Genomic DNA, 16347 nt, shown 5'->3' with positions numbered 1-16347 from the left:
CGTTTGCCCATATGGAGGCTAGCGGTGCCTTCCTCGGGACATTGCGAGGGCGAAGTCTCCACAGTCCGAAGCCTCCGGCCATCTCCCACCAACCACCGACGCGGACGGCTCGCTGGCCGACGAATGCCAGGCACGACGACTAGACGGGAGCAAATCAGCGCCACGGAGAATCGTGCGCGGGGTGTTCACAGGGTTTAGGCTTTGGCGAAGGCTGCGTGGGTGTGCGCGCACAAGACCGGATCATCCGCAGGCGCGGGAGCGGTCAGATGCAGAGCAGGGCGGTCATATGTAGAGCATAACGGTCAGCTGGAGGGGCGCGAAGGGGAGAAGAGAGGCTTGGTGCGTTCGGGAAGCACAGGGTGGGGGTGATGGAGGAGTGGGGGCAGGTGTAGAATAGCCTAGCGTTGAGAACGGAGGATGCCACTGGATGGGCGAGAAGGAGAGACTGAATAGAGTGTGGACGAGGAGCGGGCCTTGTGACCCGCAATTGCCTAATCGAGCACAGGGGTGACCGAGCCTGCGTCTCGTTCTGGCTCTCGCGCCGTCAGGTGAGCGACAGAGTCCAGCACCGCGATGGCATTGCCCAAGACCCCCTCCGCGGCCGCTTGACGATCTTGCTTCCCGCCATAGACCCGCCGCGAGTCTGTGCACTCCCGCCTCTGCTTCGCCCGAACGCCCTCCAGTGCTTAGACTGCGCCTGTCTCCGAGTCATCTGTCCCCGCTACCCCGCATTTTCCTCTAGACTACCGTAGAGTCGACGCGTGTACAACACAGAGCTCACGACCACCGTGCGTACCACTAATGACCTCGAATGACGCGTCGCTCATGTCGCTGCGCAGGCTAACGACCCTAGAGACTGCGAAGAGCGTGTACGCTATAGCCCGGGTACCCATCTCCTAGATCCAGATCCCCCTCCCCCGCCCTCCAAGGCCCTTCCTCACACGACTCATCAAGCTGGCGACCGTCCACAACTATCAGCAATTGTCCAACTTGGGCTTACCCTCTGCTAGCCTAATGCAGTCAAACAGCCACCAACAGCATGCGTCCGACGACGCCGATCGTCAGAACCGGTTCCTCTCCTCGCATGGCTCCGAGACCCCCAACAGCCTCAGCCTTCGCGAGCGCGCCGCAAGCCAACCCCCGCGTACCCAGAACTTTGCCGCGCCCCCTCCGCAGCCTGTGCGTAACAACTCAGGTGGGCCTGGGGCGGGAGCTTGGGGTCGCTTCCCGTCCGGCCTCAGTCCCCTCCCCCAGTCCGTTCCCACGCGCAGCGCTTCCTTCTCGTCCTCTCCTTTAAGTACCCACAACCCCTTCTCATCTGCCATGCGCGACTCCCGCTTTGCGAGCACGTTTGAGGACGACGAGTCGGAGGCGCTTAGCGACATCCAGGATCCGTACGATCCGTACGACGAACGCTACCCCCGCACGAATATGTCTTTCCGCGGACGCACTTATGCCCCCGATCTCACTCGAAGCCGTTCGCAGTCGCTTGCCACAACCCGTCCTGGAGCGATTGGTAGCGGTTTCCCGAGCCAGTTCGGGCAATGGGATGGGTCTTCGCCACAGAGCATCCCTTCGCGGTATGACTTCAAGACGCCAACCAGCGGCAGCCGCTACGGCTCTCTGGGCGCCATCGGTCGATCGCCGTCTGGAGGATACTCGAACAACATGATTGATCCTTCAAACATGAGCCCGTTCGTGCGAGACGTGGGTCAGATCGTCTTGGACGAAGGGTCCGCCTTTCGAGAGCTGTGGTCCGGGATGAACCCACCGCGCGACGAGAACGGTGGCGGAGGGAGCGGTACGACTAGCCGACGACACAGTGTCAGCGTCGTACAGCCCCGCAGACCCATCGTGGGCTTCAACGCGCCAGCCGCAGAGTTTCAAGAGGAAAACGTCCGCCCGGGGAATTTCCATCACTCTGCCTCGTACGGTGGCGGCGGAGGCCTGATGCTCACCGATGACGACCTGGCCAGCGACCTCGGCATGCTGAATCTCAACGAGAGCGGTAGGCCCGTCGCTTCCATACAGCCCCCATCGCAGCCGTCGTCTCTCCCCATCTATGCGCCTCTGTCACGGAGCCCGCCGGCGTCAGACCGCGTTTCGCCTTACCAAGCTCTGCACCTCAATATCCCAGGAGGGGCAGGCTCGTACGCATCCCGCCAGTCCATCGTCGGCTCGCCAAGTGACAGTGGTATGTCCGGCGGAAGTCCCTCCCGTGGTTTGGACCAATACTCGCAGGAGGTTGCGCACCACAGGGAGCCCGCGCGTCCACAAGCTCTCATGGCTCGCTATGTCCCGGGACACGGCATCCAGCAGATTCCGGAGCAAGGCATCATGCCCTCGCCCCTCTCGCCCGCAGCACTACGCAGCGCCGGTCAATACGGACAGCCACAGCAAATGCAGCGGCGGCCGTCAGACGCCACGCGTCCGCTGACCGAGCTCGGGAAGGGCATGCCGCTGCACGCGGTGCCGACGTCGTGGCCGCTGTACATTGTGGAATTCAAGGCGGGGCGGACGGACCTGTTCTACTGCACGGACCTGACGCAGGACATCCGGGTGGGCGACCTAGTCATCGTCGAGGCGGACCGCGGCAAGGACCTCGGGACGGTCATCAACGACAGCATCACGCTCGCCGAGGTCGAGGCGTTCCAGAAGCAGCAGAAGCTCATGAGCATGGGCCATGCGGACGTCCATGGCGTTCCGACGAGCCCGACGAGCGCCACCGGCGGAGGCGTGAAGGACATCAACCCGAAGATGATTTACGGCAAGGCGCAAGCTCGGGACATGCAGTGCGTACATGCGGCTGGTCTTGCTCTTTCCAGGTCTGACCGTGCTTTGTGTTGTTCTGCAGGACTCTGTCGGCAAAGGCGCAGGATGAAGCCAAGGCGCTCGAGCTGTGCAAAAACAAAGTGCGGCAGAGGAAGCTGCCCATGGAGGTCATTGACGCCGAATACCAGTGGTGCGTTTTAGACTCGAAGCGCCGACGTGAGCTTACGCTTACTGACGTCTTCTGTAGGGATCGTCGTAAATTAACCTTCTACTTCGTTGCCGAAAAGCGGATCGACTTCCGCGAGTTGGTGCGCGAGCTGTTCCGGTCAGTTGTGTCTTTCCTCTGCACGTGTCATCGCAGCGTTCTCACCGTGAATCCATCTTACAGGTTGTACAAAACGCGCATCTGGATGGCGTCGCTGAGCGGCGCAGGCGGCTTCGACCAGTAACCGGGTGGCGGCAGATCCTCTCCACGCCACGCCAGCCCCTTCAAATCCGACTTTTCCTCGCGCCCGCCGCTCTTCGTACCTCCGTCCACGTCACGCATCCAGTTATGCCCCGGCTATACCTCGCTTCCGCGCTGTCCCGCTCCCACACGCATGCACTCCTACCCTCCGGTCCCTTGCAATATTTACTACAAGCTCCCGTCACCAGTGTAACGTGTACGCTATCCCGCCGCGGCGCGAAGAGGCGCACCCGCGCGCGACGTAACTTAACGCCATGGACCCGTGTCATGACCTCTCCCTTTTTTTCTGTAGGTACCCCGCTCTCCTGCACCCCTTCGTTCTTCGAACAGTCCCTCTGTCCCTATTACCCCTCCCCTTGTACCATCAGCACGGTCTGTTCTGCGTCTGCTCATCGTCTCGCGTCTTGTGCTTGTGCCTGTGCTCGTACGGACATGTCTCCGGTCTGGGGTCGACGCGCGAAAGAAGAAGGCGGCCGCCTGGCTGGGCACGGCTTTGGATACCCCCGGCCGAACGCCGGCCGCGTAAATGTATCATTACTTGTAGTCTAGTCGTATATATGTATGGTGCGTGTCGGCGTTTGTTCCTCCGATGTGTGCGCTCGCCGATTCCGCAGGATTCGTCCCGTCAATGGCTGCGGTGGCGTCGTTGGAAGGCCTAGAATAGGTGCGTGGGTGCATGTCCGGAGTTCCACTTTTGCTGAATCGTTTGCATAGGTGCAAGCTTGCACAGGTCCCGAGGATACGAGTGAATCTGTCCGGTGAACGCGGGGCTTTCATCGCCACCGTTCGGTGCGTGGGCTCGCAGAAAGACTCGACATGACAGATGCGTCATAAAACATACGCGCGGTTTGATGTAGGTCGCGATGCTTGTCATACCGCTATACACGCATGCATCGGCCCATCGGCGCAAGTCTTCTCATCGGTTAGGCGGCGACAGGGCACGAAGCGAACTTCAGGTGAGCGTGGTAGACTCATGCGGCGTTCTCAGGCGACACAACTCTCTCAAGAAGAAGCTCAGGCCGACCAAGTTGCTGGAGGTGTGTCGACGCTTCTTTTCCAGCAATGACGTAGCTCACACACCTCGGCTCATCCTAGGTTTGGCCTGTGGCGGTACGCGCTGTGTGCATACCATGACATGCGGCTACGAGACGCCAATTATCGGCGCCCCACGGTCTAACATGTCATCTTGACATGGCACGGAAGCGAAAAAGAACCATAAGCCAGGGCCTTATCGAGATAACCTATATGGCTAACGAGATGCAGATCGCAGCTCCTCTCCCCGGCCGCACTCTGCCCACAGTTGCCGACGGCGAGCCCAGTATACAGTCAGCAAGGTCTCACGCCGTCGAACGAGGAAGCCAGCGACCCACAATGTGACTGCACAAGTACTGTCGCATTAGGCCGCATTAGCACGAAAAGGGACGATCCAGGTGAAGTGCGCTGTCTGTCCAAACGCGTGGCATATTGATATCAGTCGTTCAGGCGAGCCACCAAAGTGGTTTCTTCTGTGTCACTTCCGGCCGGAATTTGTGGGTGCCGGCGCAATATATCCTGCCCGCCCGGCGCGTTACAAGGCCGCAAAGCCCGCCTGCTGAAGATCGCACGGGTGGTGCCATCTGAATCGTGTGAGACAGCAGGTGAGTGCAAAGAAATGCAGTGGAGTGCGACGATCTGCGCCGGTGGAGAGGATAGACGTGACGGGGCTGGCACAGCGCGGTTGATGCAAGAAGGAAAGAAGCGCTGTTGTTGGGCGAAATGAAGCAACGGGATTGGAGGAAGGCAGGGGGAGTTCCTGGAATGGGGCGATTTGTCCAGGAAAGGCAGGTGACAAGGAATGATGGAGGAGACGTCGGGCGAAGCTCTCTTCCCTCTGCGCTCGCCAGCTTCTCATGCCGACTTGGGCGCGGTCCCAGGCAGCTGGCGGCCCTCCCCGGACAGCAACATTCCGCTCTGTGTCCATGTCACCGCCGTCCACGCTACCCTCCCTCTCCGTGGCGACGGCCGCGCATGTCTCTCTTTCTTCCATACCACCACCATCGTATATAGCTCACCCACTCTCTTTCACCATTCGTTCATCCATGTCGCTCGCCTCGGACCCCCGTGCCTCTCCTTTCACCGTCCAGGAGTTCAGCGACCTCGTCTGCTCCGCATTCAACCTCGAGGATGCAGACCTCTCTCCGCCGTCTCGCCGGCCTCTCCTCTCCTTCACTCCTCCTTCTCCTCATTCTCTTGTCCTGCCTGATGCTCGGGTGGATCTCTCAGGCTGCTGCTTCGAGGGCGAGACGGAGGACGAGCATCAAGACCCTCGTTCCCCCAGTCTGGACGATGCCTCGCCCCAATCGTCTCCACCTGGAAGGAGATCGCGTTCCAGAACGATTACAGCCCTCCGCGTGTTCCACCAAGTCCGTACTCGCGCCTCCGCCTTCGTTCTTCGACCACGTGCTCCTTCTGTGTCTCGCAACTCTCCCCCTCCCCTTCCTTTTGAGCCCCTCCCCCCGCTCTTGGCCATTTCCCCCACCCTCATTCCCACTCCCATCATCCCTCGCCCCCACACGCCCCTCAGCATGCTCGACCTCAACCTTGACCACCCCGGCTCTCGCACGCGTTCTCGTGCGGAGAGTCTGCCCCGGTCGCTGCTCTTCAAACGTGAAACCACCCCGCCTCCGCTTCCGGTCCGCCAGTCGCATCCCGGCACCTCCGCCGGAGTGCGCGACGCGTCTTTCGACCTCCGGTCGTTCTTCGACGACTCGCCCGTGAAGTCTAAACGCGCATATAGTCGCCCCTCCACGGCCACCTCCATGTCTCAGGCGTCCACCATCCACCCTCTTTCGCGCATGGCCTCGTCCAATAGTGCCCACGCGGTCCTCTCTGGGGAAGGCTTGCCGTCATTCTTCGAAGACACTGGGTACCAAGTTGCCAAACCTGCCGCGCCCCACTACAGTCGTCCCACCACGCCGGCGGAAGGGCTAGGCCTGCGCATACATACTCGTCTTCCCGCGTTGCGCAAGTCCAAGAGTGGAGGGCATGGTCTTTTCAGTCGCAGTCACCGCAAAGACGGCTCGAAGGGCCTTAGCGAGGACACATCCGCTAGGCTGGGGATCGAAGATTCCGCTTTCTGGAGCGCGCACAATGATGGTCGCACGCCCTCCCCCTTCACTTGTCCCAGAGAAGTCCCTCCGATGCCCAATGCGCTAGCCCCCTTCGTGCTTGACAGCCCCGAGGACTTGGAGGCTCCCTTGCCGCCGTCGTACGTGTTCGAGAGACGCGGCAGTGCAGCGAGCAATTCAACGGTGGGTTCACATCCGGTGTTCCTGGAATGCTACGATGCTCACGGCTTACCTATTTAGGCGAGTACCAGGTCGAGCTCTAGTCTATCCTCCAAGATCTCTAGCATCGTCGGCATCGCTTTCCCGAGCAAGATGCGTTTGCATGCACGTTCCAAGCTGAATCTCAACATCGCGACTGGTCCGGACCCGGTTTCCGCGCATTCTTCCCCTTCGACGTTGGGGTCGCTCTCCTCACCCACAACTCCGGTTTCTCCGACCTCGACGTTCCCACGCTCTCAGCCATACGTGTTTCCTGGGTATGCTGACCCACTTAGCCAGGACAACTCGTTATCTGAGATCGAAGAAGATGCACTTGCTCTCGGCCGCGTTCTCACTCCGGAGGCGGATCCGTTCGCGAAGGCGGACATTGCGGTACCTATCGAGGGGACGCCACGTCCCCCCACTCCTCCGGTGTCTCGTCGTGCCTCGTCACAAACATCCCCGGCGACGGGTTTGTACCGGACGCCAACCTGGAACGAAGAGAGAGTCAAGGTTCCAGGACCGACCAAACGGACGAGAAATAGTCTCCCTGCGTCGCCTGTATCCTCCGCGTCCACGTTCCCGTCCACCTGCTCGATCTACGGAGGGCGTGATTCAAGTCCGCTCGCGCACACTCCCCCCACACCGAAGCACAACGGACCTCCTTCAGCGTGGTCGCCATACAGCACGCCAGCTGCGTCTTCTTCGTCGCCGAGCTCTTCGTCGGCGATTGCTTCCTCTCCTAGCCGCTCTCCGTCCTCTGCTGCGAAGTCCAGGCGGCGAGTTAGTCCTTCGTCACCGCCGTCCCCTACTATGTCAGCATTCCCGTTGCCTCCCAGAACGCTTCCGCTACAATTCCCTCCGCCTCGTCGTGCGCTGCCCTCTATTCCTCTTCCATCACCCACGGCCCCTCCTGTCCCCCCGAAGGACTCCCCACTGTCCCGTGTAGCACGTGCGCACAAGTCGCTTCCGCCGTCACCGCATCCTCTCCCGCCACTGGCAGGTTCCCCAGCTTCAGTACGCTCGCACAGGGAAACCGGTGCAACACGCTGGGACGATCGCCACATGACCCTCCTCCCTTTGAAGACGGACATACGGGACCTGTTCGCAGAGGCGGATGCTCGTTCTGGCGATCGGGATCATCTAGAGGAGAGCTTCGACCTATCGAGCTCTTCTTTGGGGGAGCCGTGGAATGGTCTAGGGTGCGGATCTAGTATCGACTTGTCCTCCCCTTCCGCCATGTCCTCAGGCTGGCAGATCAGGCCTGTAGCTAGGAGGCGCTCCGTGGACTCGACCTCCACCATCACCGGGTCGCCCGCTTCGTCCGCCTTGCACGACGCGGGAAACAGTTGGGAAGCGGAGTCTTCGACTACGGAAGGCAGGCCTCCAGTCCTCGAGGCCGACACGCATCCTGTCAGCATCCCCACGGACAACGATTCCGACTACTGCGGCTCCGCCGTGTCGCTCGCGACTTTCTACACCGCGCGGTCGAGTTTGGGTTCGGATTCCCCAGCTCACACCTCTCCAGTTGTCGACTTCGCCATGGATGCTAGGTCGTAACCCGATGCTTCGAACGACTCGGATTATACACGGCGGCCCTCCCTCTCTCGACGCCACCTTTCTTGTCTCTGCTCTGAATGTTATCGCGTGCGCAGTAATAGCAAGTATACCTCTCGTATAGTACATATCTCGGGCTGTCCCCTTCCGCTCTTTATACGCGTAACTTATCGTGTCATTCTTTATTTGTCACATACTCTTTCCCTAATATCCTGTAAAACGTCATAAGAATCGGTGTACTTTATAACGTACCGTAGGCTCCGTAGTCGGTACGTCTTGTGGAGGTGAAATACGAGGAAGCGGTACGCGGAGCTCGCAGGCAAGCATAAATGGCATCTAGACCCAAAGTTACATGTTCGCAGGCTGCGCAACGTTCACCTGCGCTCAGCGCTTGGCGTGCCGCAACTTCAAGTTAAGTGTGTGCATACCCACTACCAGAACTGCTGATAACATCTCGAGGTCCTCTCCGTAGCTCGTTGCATCGCCTTGTGTGGACCGACTCGCCCTAAATTTGCATACCGGATGTCTATTCTTCGCCTCCCAGATGAGGTGTGCGAGGAGATCATCGATAACTGCCGCAGCTTCTTGGACGGCGGCGACTGGGCACCCGAGGAATCCTACCAGGTTCTGCTTGCGTGCAGTCTCACATGTCAAGCCTGGTTACCCCGAAGCCGCCTCCGCCTGTACTCTGCGCTGCTTTTTCGACACCACCGCGATGTGGGCTCCTTATTGGAAACCGTCACGGCCCACCCCTTCCTTGCAGATCTCCCGCGGACGATGTGCATCCACTCCACGCAGGAGTATATCCCGTTCGCCAGCTCGAACTCGGTGCTGGCTCAAAAGCTGCCGAATATCCGCACGATGTGGCTCGTCGTGAACTGGAAACACTATCCGACAAAACACCACGCCGTGATCGGGCAATATCCAGTCGTCCAGCTCTACATCGACTTCCAGCCCATTGACACCAACAACTTTCATCGCCTCTTCCACCTCGTGTATTCCCTTCCGAATCTACGACAGCTCCACAGGGCGCCCACTTTGCATGGGCGCATCATGAAGCCGACCTCGCTTTGTCCGCCCATCTCCGATGCGGACGTCCTTCGGACGACGCTCCTGCCTGTACAGCCCAGGAGACGCACCATCGTTCTCCTAGCACTCGAAGTTGAGGCAAGGGCAATCCTTGACATGCACACCGGGTGGGGGATGCTGACATCCTCCGTGCCCTCCGATGACAGGCCAGCTGGTTTGATATTGGGAACACGCCGCTAGCCGAAATATTCGGCACCTCGGTTGTCGAGCTGACCATACGCTGCTTGACCACACGATCGCCTACCTACAGGCATGGTCAGAATAGAATTCCACGTTCTCTTCTGAGCGTGCCGCAGCTAACCAAGTCCACCCTTAGATTTGCAAAGGCTGCTCACTTACCTATCGCTCCTCTCGTCGCTCAAGACGTTGTCCCTCATAGTCGAGCCCCGGAATCTCCACGGCGATGTGCTCAGCTCGTCAGAGAATGCAACGGTGTTTTACCCGTGGATCGCCTCCGCCATCTCTAGCGCACGCACGCACACTACCTTGCGCGTCGTCCGCCTGCGGTTCTGGGGGCCAGAGTGCGTCTGGACGTGCGCCTCGCTGAGCCGCCACGGCTTTCTGGACATGCTTGCGACGCGCGCCCTCGAGGACGCCCTTTGCAACATCCCGAACCTTTCTCAGCTCGCCCTCGAGCTCCCCGCGGGCCCCGGGGACTCCCCAGATGTCTGCCGATGGTGGGAGACGGAGCTGCGCAAACGCTTTCTGCGGCTGAACGCCCAGATTTCGGCAGCAGTACATGCTAGGTCCGGTGCGCTCGATTTTTGGTCCCGGCCGTGTATGGCACAGGCGTACTCATGCCGGACATTTAGGCATCTCCTCGCAGCCACATGCATGTCGGCCAATATGGATAGATGCACGCGAGGAGACCCCTGATGCGCACCAAGTGAGCACTGCGATGTTCGACTGTGCCATTCCCGAGCGGTGCAAGATAAATATCACTCACCCTTTCCCAGATACTGCCCCTGGTCCGCTATCCGAACTACAATGTGCGGGCGCACATCCTAGAGTCGGAACTCATCGTGGTATACGACTACGTGCCGCTGACCGAGGCTCTCGAATGGCGCGGGGTGTCCCAGCCCGACGAGCTGACCTTCCCCCTATTCGCCGACGTCGGCAAGAAGTTGGGCATCGTCGTCGCAGTAAGTGCTCGTCGCCCATAAACATTTCCGTCGAAGTCACCGTTCACCGTCGGCTGCTGCAGCCCGCAGAACTCCAGCTACCCCGCCAAGAGCCGCTGGTGAAGCTGTACTACGTTCGGGGCTGGGCAACCGGCGGACAGGGAGTCGTGCCGATCACCCGCGCCGAGCTGGCGTATCTCGTATCCGCAGAGCTCCGCGCGCTCATGGTGCGTCTTCCTCTTGGGGGGGGGGGGGGGTCTTTCTATACGCAGAGCATCACGCTGAGCGACGTCCGACGGCTGCCCACAGCAAGCATACCCCCTGGTGCGGGGCGGCACGGCCATCGAGTTTGCACGGCTGTGTCTGATCGAGGTGCACCAGGTCACGGACGACACGTTGCAGGCTCTCTTTGGGATCATTCCGAATCCCTCTGGACGGCCGCTCACGGCCGACTGAAGGCTCATGAGTCGACGGCTGTTATTAGGAAGGGCAGCTGTAGAGGTGTAGGTGGTGTGGGCGTGCTCAGGACCATCCATCCCTTGTCTGCCTCGCTGAAGATGTGCTGTACGATGTCTGTGAAGTCAACCAGTATACGGGTCTGTTCTGTCAGACGATATGTCGCTGTCCTGTTAACACCACAGTCAAGATATGAGAGATACGAGGAAGTGACGGTCCAGAGGTCGCAATAAGTGGCATCAATGCATTTACATGTTCGCAGACCGCAAGAGGCTGCTTAGTGCTTAGAAATCCGAAGGATCGTACTGTCGACTGAAGGTCGCTCCCAGGATTAATGAAAAACTAGCTACGGATCCCGCGATATCTTCCGCGCAACCGAGTCGTACAACGCCCTCTCCGGATCCCTCGGCACCGGCGGCAGCACCTTCTCATCCCCGTCCGCCTCCGCATAGCGTCGCACATGCAGCCTCTCCGGACGAGAAACAGACGGCGGCGGCGAGCGAGCACGGTACCTGGGCTCCGGAGATGGCGGCGCCGGGGACCCCATGATATAGCGGTCCAAGACGGAGTCGTTGACGGACGCGTTGAGGTATGCATCGCGTCCGCGCGGGGCGCCACCCTCGACCCCAGGATCGACGAGCGTCCGGCCCTTGCGCTTGAGCCGCCCCCAGTCCTCATCGTCATCGTCATAGTCGCGTTGTTCACGAGCGTAACGGCGGTCTTGCGCCTTGTGTGACCCACGGTGGTCGTCTTCGGCGTAGCTCCTCACGCTCTCCCGGTCCCCGCCCCAGCTATCTGTCGACGGAAAGACGGGGGAAACACCCGCCCTGAACGTGCTCGCGGGCACCGTTGTGCGCCGATCGCGTGCATGGCTCGCGTGGAACGGCTCCCGCGTCGGCCGACGCGCTTCTCTCCGCGGGAAGTTCGTGTACCCCTCGACGCTGCCGCCGTCGTCCGTGCGCCACGCAAGCGTCGTGTCGCTCGCACGTGAGTCGCACTCCAGCCGGCGGTCGTGGCGCGACACGCCCCGCTGCCACTCGCGCAGCATGCTCACGCTCGTCGAGCGCGACTCAGGCTGGGGCGCGCAGTCGTGCGTGCGTGGGCGCGGGCCTGAGCCGAGCTTTGTGAAACCGGCGAAACTGAGAGTGGAGTGGCGCGAGAGCACGCCGCGGGTCTTGAGCGTTTCTTGCTCCTGCAGCCGCTCGGTTTGGAGCTTGCGCCGCTGATGGACAGAGAGGCCGGCGGCGGCAAGAATGACGGAGATGACGAGGGAGAGCGGGACGGCGTAAGCTGCGGTAGGTACGGGAACATGTGATTCATCCAGTGAGGGGAGCGTCTGTGGCGTGTTGGGTACTTGCATGGTGACGTTGGAGGCGTTAGATGTATTGGGGGTATTAGAGGCGCTTGGGGTTTTCGAAGCGTTCGGGGAGTTTGCAGTCTTCGACTTGTCCGGGATATTCGGCGTGTTCGCTATATCCGGCGTGTTCGCGGTATTCGGCGTGTCTGGAGGTGTCGATGCTTTCGACACGTCCGATGGACCGCTAGGCGTAGTAGATGCAGAGGAGACTCCCGCAGCGAGGGAGGTTGTCGGGTCAGTGGCTTCGGATGAGCTTGTATCTTCCGTAGAGGCTAGTTATGTTTTGTGAGAACGTGTCCCCGGGAGACTTGACACATACAGCTCACCTCCATATGAAAAAGCCGGGGAAGCCATCTTATGCCCGAAATCGTCAACCATTTCGAGAAAGCATGTCGCTACGGACGAGACATTGGGCAGAGACCTGCGTTGAACTTAGTTTGATGTCCAGGCTTGAATGAATGGAACAACACTCACATATGGACGAAATATGAGCCGTCAGACTGCTCAATAGTTGGCCACACAGCCGCGCCACAACTCGAACTGTCACCGCTACTACCACTGTCATCGTGTGCTCCTTTATCCGTCCCCGTGTCGTCGTCGTCGTCGTCGTCATCATCATCATCCTCTCCCGATTCATCTTCACTGACTTTCCTCGAGGACACCGTGCTCCCGTCGTCCGTGACACATATTCGAAAAGACGGCGAAACGACCGCCTTGTCCGTACTCCAGCGCCCGACTATGGTGTCCCCGGAACCATAGACATCACCATCGGACGGAGTGATCCACGTTACGTTTGCGTCTCCGGCAGATGACAAAGTGACACAGCAGACTAGACAGAGCAGCCCAGCGGCTGAGAGGGATGGAATGGCGCGGTGCATGTTTGCCGAAAACCGCAGAGCAGAGAGCGGCTAGAGGATAGAGAGACGAGCGAGGACAGCCTTCAGACCAAGGGAGGGGGTATCGTGAGCGTACGAGCGAGGGAACGTGTTGAAATTTATGCAGCCGCCAGCCTGACTGGTGGGGGCTGACATTGCATCCAACTGACGACGTCGGAAGAGGGTGGCCAGACTCAATTGTGATACTGAAGCCCCTGGTCCACTTCACAATCCAGGAGTGCCCGAACGCGCCGCGGTGTATCAAGCAGGCGTGGACGCGGTCGAGTCTACCTCCATCTTCATGTTGGGGTGAGGAGCAGCGGACGAGATGGCGCCAACTTTCCCTGCAAAATCCGCCAGTTGACACCTTGTACAGAAGGGCCCTCAGCATATGAGTCGTGTGCACCCCGAAGATCACGTACCTCTTGCGCTCCTTCAAGTTTTCCAGCATCCCGATGACCTCGTCCTGTTCCTCCACAGAAAGCTCTCCACCGGGTAGCGTGGTTGCAAATTCATTCGCCTCTTTCATAGCATCCTTGAATTCCTTGGTCTGCTCGTCGCGTATAAGGGTGTAGACAAGATTTCAGAAAACAATTTACGAACAGAACGGACTAACGCCTGTTTGGCTTGCGGGGTCAGCGGGCCCTGGTCTTGAACTGCAAGCTCTGCGACATTGGCGAGTTTGAGAAGCAGCGACTCGTAAACCGAGGTCATCCGTGTATATCTGACCAGCAAATGAAGGTATCGCGTTGCAAAGCACAAGTGGTGGTGGTGGCGGTCGAGTTCTGAGACACAAATGGGCGTCAAACGGGGCGAACATACTCGAGGGCCGGCCGGTCCGCCCGATCCGGAGCACTTCCAGACCGCGATACGCGAGTACTTAGCGCGCCGCGTCGAATTTGACGAGGTTCACTCCAGTTTGTCTGGCGGTCTGCACGAGTGACTATATGCACACTTAAGACTAGCAGACGAGTACGCAATAATGGAGGCGTCTGTCATATCGTTCTTGGTCAAGATAGGCAGCAAATGCTGCAGAATATAGGGCGGAAGTGGGGGAACACACGAGAGTTTAGTGCTCTTCAGGAGGCAAAAACTTGTCCAACTTCTTGCGCAACGGATGGTCCACCTTGATGCCCACTGTACGCAGTGCAATCGCCAGTTCTCCCGCCAGCCGCCGTTTCTCCTCCTCGTCGCCGCCCTTCGACTCTAACAGCTCCTTCACCGCTCGCGCCAACCGCCCACGGGGTAACGGAGGTTTGTCTCCGTTCGACGGTGGAGGTCTCTTCTTCTTCCCCTTCCCTTTCGACCCCTTCAGCTTTGGAACGGCAAGGAGCTGGTCCATGACCTCCAGTCGGAACCTCCGATACGCGAGCGCCGCGAGTGGGACGACGCGATCGGGTGCGCTTGCCGCCTCTGCGTACGACTCGATGTGTGCGACGCGCCCCGGTGGATCGCCCTCGCGGAACCCCCACTTCTTCAGCTCCTCCGTGCGCCGCTCGCGGAGGCGCTTCTGCACCTTCTCGCGCGTGTCGTCCTCGCGGATCGTCCGGGCGACGGCGTCGAGCACGTCTGCGAGCCGCAGCCAGCCGCGGTCCTCGTCGATCGCGCGCTTCACGTAGTGCCGGTTTACGTAGTTTAGCAGGCGGCTCACAGACTGCGCGCCAGCGGCGTAGCGGTTGAAGCAGGGGACGAGGTAGTGCACGAGCGTGGAGTCGTCCGCGGGCGCCCCTAGGAAGATCTCGCGCGCAACGTCCGCATAATAGCGGTCGAGCTGCTCGTAGAGGTCCGCGCCGCTCGCCTTCGCCTTCTCGCTCTGCACCGAAAAGCGGGCGGGGAAGCCGGCGAGCCCGGCGGGCGCAGAGGAGGCGTCGGACTGCGCGGTGAAGTAGTTGTAGACGGCGGTGTGCACGCCCATGTGGTAGCTGACGTCGATAGCGGGGGCCTTGGCGGGGTTATTCGTCGGTGCGCGTACAATGTGGTCCAGTGCCGGGTGGAGGTATCCCCAAAGCGCGTGGAGGGAGGCGGACGGGTTCGCGCTCCCGGTCGACGGGTTCGGGAGGGGCGGGATGGCCGCCTCCGGTTTCTTCTGGCTACTAACGGGCGCGGGTGTACGCTTGTCGCTGGCCTCTACGGGCATGACGACGGCCCAGGCGGTGAGAGAAAGACAGAGAGGAGCGAGGTCGAGGTCGAGGTATGTAAAGAAAAGTTGCCAGCACTGGCAAGGGAAGTTTGATGGGCGACCCCGAAGACGGCGGCAATTCCGCTCCCGTTTCTTGCCTTTCCCCACCACCGCCTCTTTGCCATGACATCGGACTCGGACGACGACTCGGACTATGTACCCCCGAACGACATAGGTGACGACCACATAAAGAGCGGCTTGTTCTTGCGGCTCATGATACGCTTTGCACAGGCCCGGATGGCGGCTCAGACAGTGAAGCCCGCGCCCCGAAGCGCGCCCGCACGGACGCGTCGGGGGCACCATCCTCGGAGGACACGGACAAGAAGCAGTGCGCCCCTTCTCCCGTGCATGCTCATCAGCCGCCTGAGTTGCCCAGATCAGACAGGCGGACGAGGCATTTGCAGCATTCAAGGCATCCCTGAGCGCACCACCGCTACCTGAAGCCACTTCGGCCCCCGCGGCGCCGCAAATGGTCAAGATCGTGAAGCGATACAGGTTCGCGGGGGAGGAGGTTACGTGCGTTGACTACTCAGTCGTTCGTGTGACCTTGTTCTGACTTTCATTTCCGCAGGGAGATCAAAGAGGTACCCGCGAACTCGCCCGAAGCGAAAGAATGGCCGCTGTGGAAGCCCTCCGATGACGGCGGCAAGCCTACCACGCCTCTTGAACAACCTCTTGCGTCTCCCAGCGAGAGCGCTGCCCCCACTGCCTCCTCTTCTGCGACTCCGGCGAAACCGTCAGGGCCAGGGAAGCGTCCGGGCCCCCGGAAGCCGAAGACCACGCTCGCGGCGATCCCGAAGAAGCAGCCCGTAAAGAAGCTCACCACGCTCGACAAGTCCGCGATGGACTGGCGAGCCCACGTCGAGGGCGAGGACACCTCAGGGGTGAAGGACGAGCTGGAGGCGAACCGCCGCGGGGGCGGGTACCTCGAGAAGGTCGAGTTTCTCCAGCGTGTGGAAACGCGCAAGGAGGAGGTGCTCGATGCCAACAAGGGCAAACGTAGGCGATGAACCCTGTGTAACTGAAAGCACCGGTGTGTATGTTTAGATTTTTCATTTCCGCGCGGTGCGGATGGCCGGCGGTATGTACAGTAGGGGACGGTGTATATGTACGAGAAAATGCTCGGCCGGTGGTCAGCGCATCAAGAATAATCGTGTCAGGGTCGTGATA

At 60.2% G+C, this 16347-nt stretch overlaps 7 protein-coding genes across 7 annotated transcripts; 4 read left to right on the top strand and 3 right to left on the bottom strand.

Moving 5' to 3' along the window:
* Positions 1 to 601: 601 nt before the first annotated feature.
* TRAVEDRAFT_159913 (PSP1-domain-containing protein) lies at positions 602 to 3593 on the top strand. Its single transcript, XM_008035068.1, has 5 exons — positions 602 to 788; positions 840 to 2792; positions 2855 to 2962; positions 3020 to 3097; positions 3161 to 3593. Exons 2-5 carry the CDS (start codon positions 1015 to 1017, stop codon positions 3219 to 3221), a joined length of 2025 nt encoding a protein of 674 aa, XP_008033259.1. The 5' UTR covers positions 602 to 788; positions 840 to 1014; the 3' UTR covers positions 3222 to 3593.
* A 1723-nt stretch (positions 3594 to 5316) lies between these two features.
* Positions 5317 to 8434, top strand: TRAVEDRAFT_62373 (uncharacterized protein; the record flags this gene model as incomplete). The annotated part of the gene is made up of 2 exons (XM_008034299.1): positions 5317 to 6528; positions 6586 to 8434. The coding sequence occupies 2 exons, from the start codon at positions 5317 to 5319 to the stop codon at positions 8101 to 8103; spliced, it is 2730 nt and encodes a 909-aa protein (XP_008032490.1). The 3' UTR covers positions 8104 to 8434.
* A 188-nt stretch (positions 8435 to 8622) lies between these two features.
* Positions 8623 to 10766, top strand: TRAVEDRAFT_42472 (uncharacterized protein; the record flags this gene model as incomplete). The annotated part of the gene is made up of 7 exons (XM_008034053.1): positions 8623 to 9261; positions 9336 to 9444; positions 9506 to 9940; positions 10002 to 10075; positions 10146 to 10331; positions 10394 to 10537; positions 10620 to 10766. 7 exons carry the CDS (start codon positions 8623 to 8625, stop codon positions 10764 to 10766), a joined length of 1734 nt encoding a protein of 577 aa, XP_008032244.1.
* Positions 10767 to 10997: 231 nt separating this feature from the next.
* Positions 10998 to 13058, bottom strand: TRAVEDRAFT_68697 (uncharacterized protein). The gene is made up of 3 exons (XM_008035067.1): positions 12598 to 13058; positions 12450 to 12544; positions 10998 to 12395 (listed from the first exon to the last, which is right to left on the bottom strand). The coding sequence occupies exons 1-3, from the start codon at positions 12999 to 13001 to the stop codon at positions 11113 to 11115; spliced, it is 1782 nt and encodes a 593-aa protein (XP_008033258.1). The 5' UTR covers positions 13002 to 13058; the 3' UTR covers positions 10998 to 11112.
* Positions 13059 to 13084: 26 nt separating this feature from the next.
* Positions 13085 to 13756, bottom strand: TRAVEDRAFT_140450 (uncharacterized protein). The gene is made up of 3 exons (XM_008035066.1): positions 13602 to 13756; positions 13421 to 13548; positions 13085 to 13365 (listed from the first exon to the last, which is right to left on the bottom strand). The coding sequence occupies exons 1-3, from the start codon at positions 13710 to 13712 to the stop codon at positions 13260 to 13262; spliced, it is 345 nt and encodes a 114-aa protein (XP_008033257.1). The 5' UTR covers positions 13713 to 13756; the 3' UTR covers positions 13085 to 13259.
* A 311-nt stretch (positions 13757 to 14067) lies between these two features.
* On the bottom strand, positions 14068 to 15135 carry TRAVEDRAFT_159909 (uncharacterized protein; the record flags this gene model as incomplete). Its single annotated transcript, XM_008035065.1, has 1 exon — positions 14068 to 15135. The coding sequence occupies one exon, from the start codon at positions 15133 to 15135 to the stop codon at positions 14068 to 14070; it is 1068 nt and encodes a 355-aa protein (XP_008033256.1).
* A 511-nt stretch (positions 15136 to 15646) lies between these two features.
* On the top strand, positions 15647 to 16187 carry TRAVEDRAFT_109648 (uncharacterized protein; the record flags this gene model as incomplete). Its single annotated transcript, XM_008035064.1, has 2 exons — positions 15647 to 15693; positions 15749 to 16187. The coding sequence occupies 2 exons, from the start codon at positions 15647 to 15649 to the stop codon at positions 16185 to 16187; spliced, it is 486 nt and encodes a 161-aa protein (XP_008033255.1).
* Between the last annotated feature and the right edge of the window lie 160 nt (positions 16188 to 16347).

This window comes from Trametes versicolor, assembly GCF_000271585.1.
Source record: "Trametes versicolor FP-101664 SS1 unplaced genomic scaffold TRAVEscaffold_1, whole genome shotgun sequence".
NCBI classification, from domain to species: Eukaryota; Fungi; Basidiomycota; class Agaricomycetes; order Polyporales; family Polyporaceae; genus Trametes; species Trametes versicolor.
The sequence above is the reverse complement of the archived record's forward strand: the minus strand, read 5'-3'. Positions and strand labels throughout refer to the sequence as shown.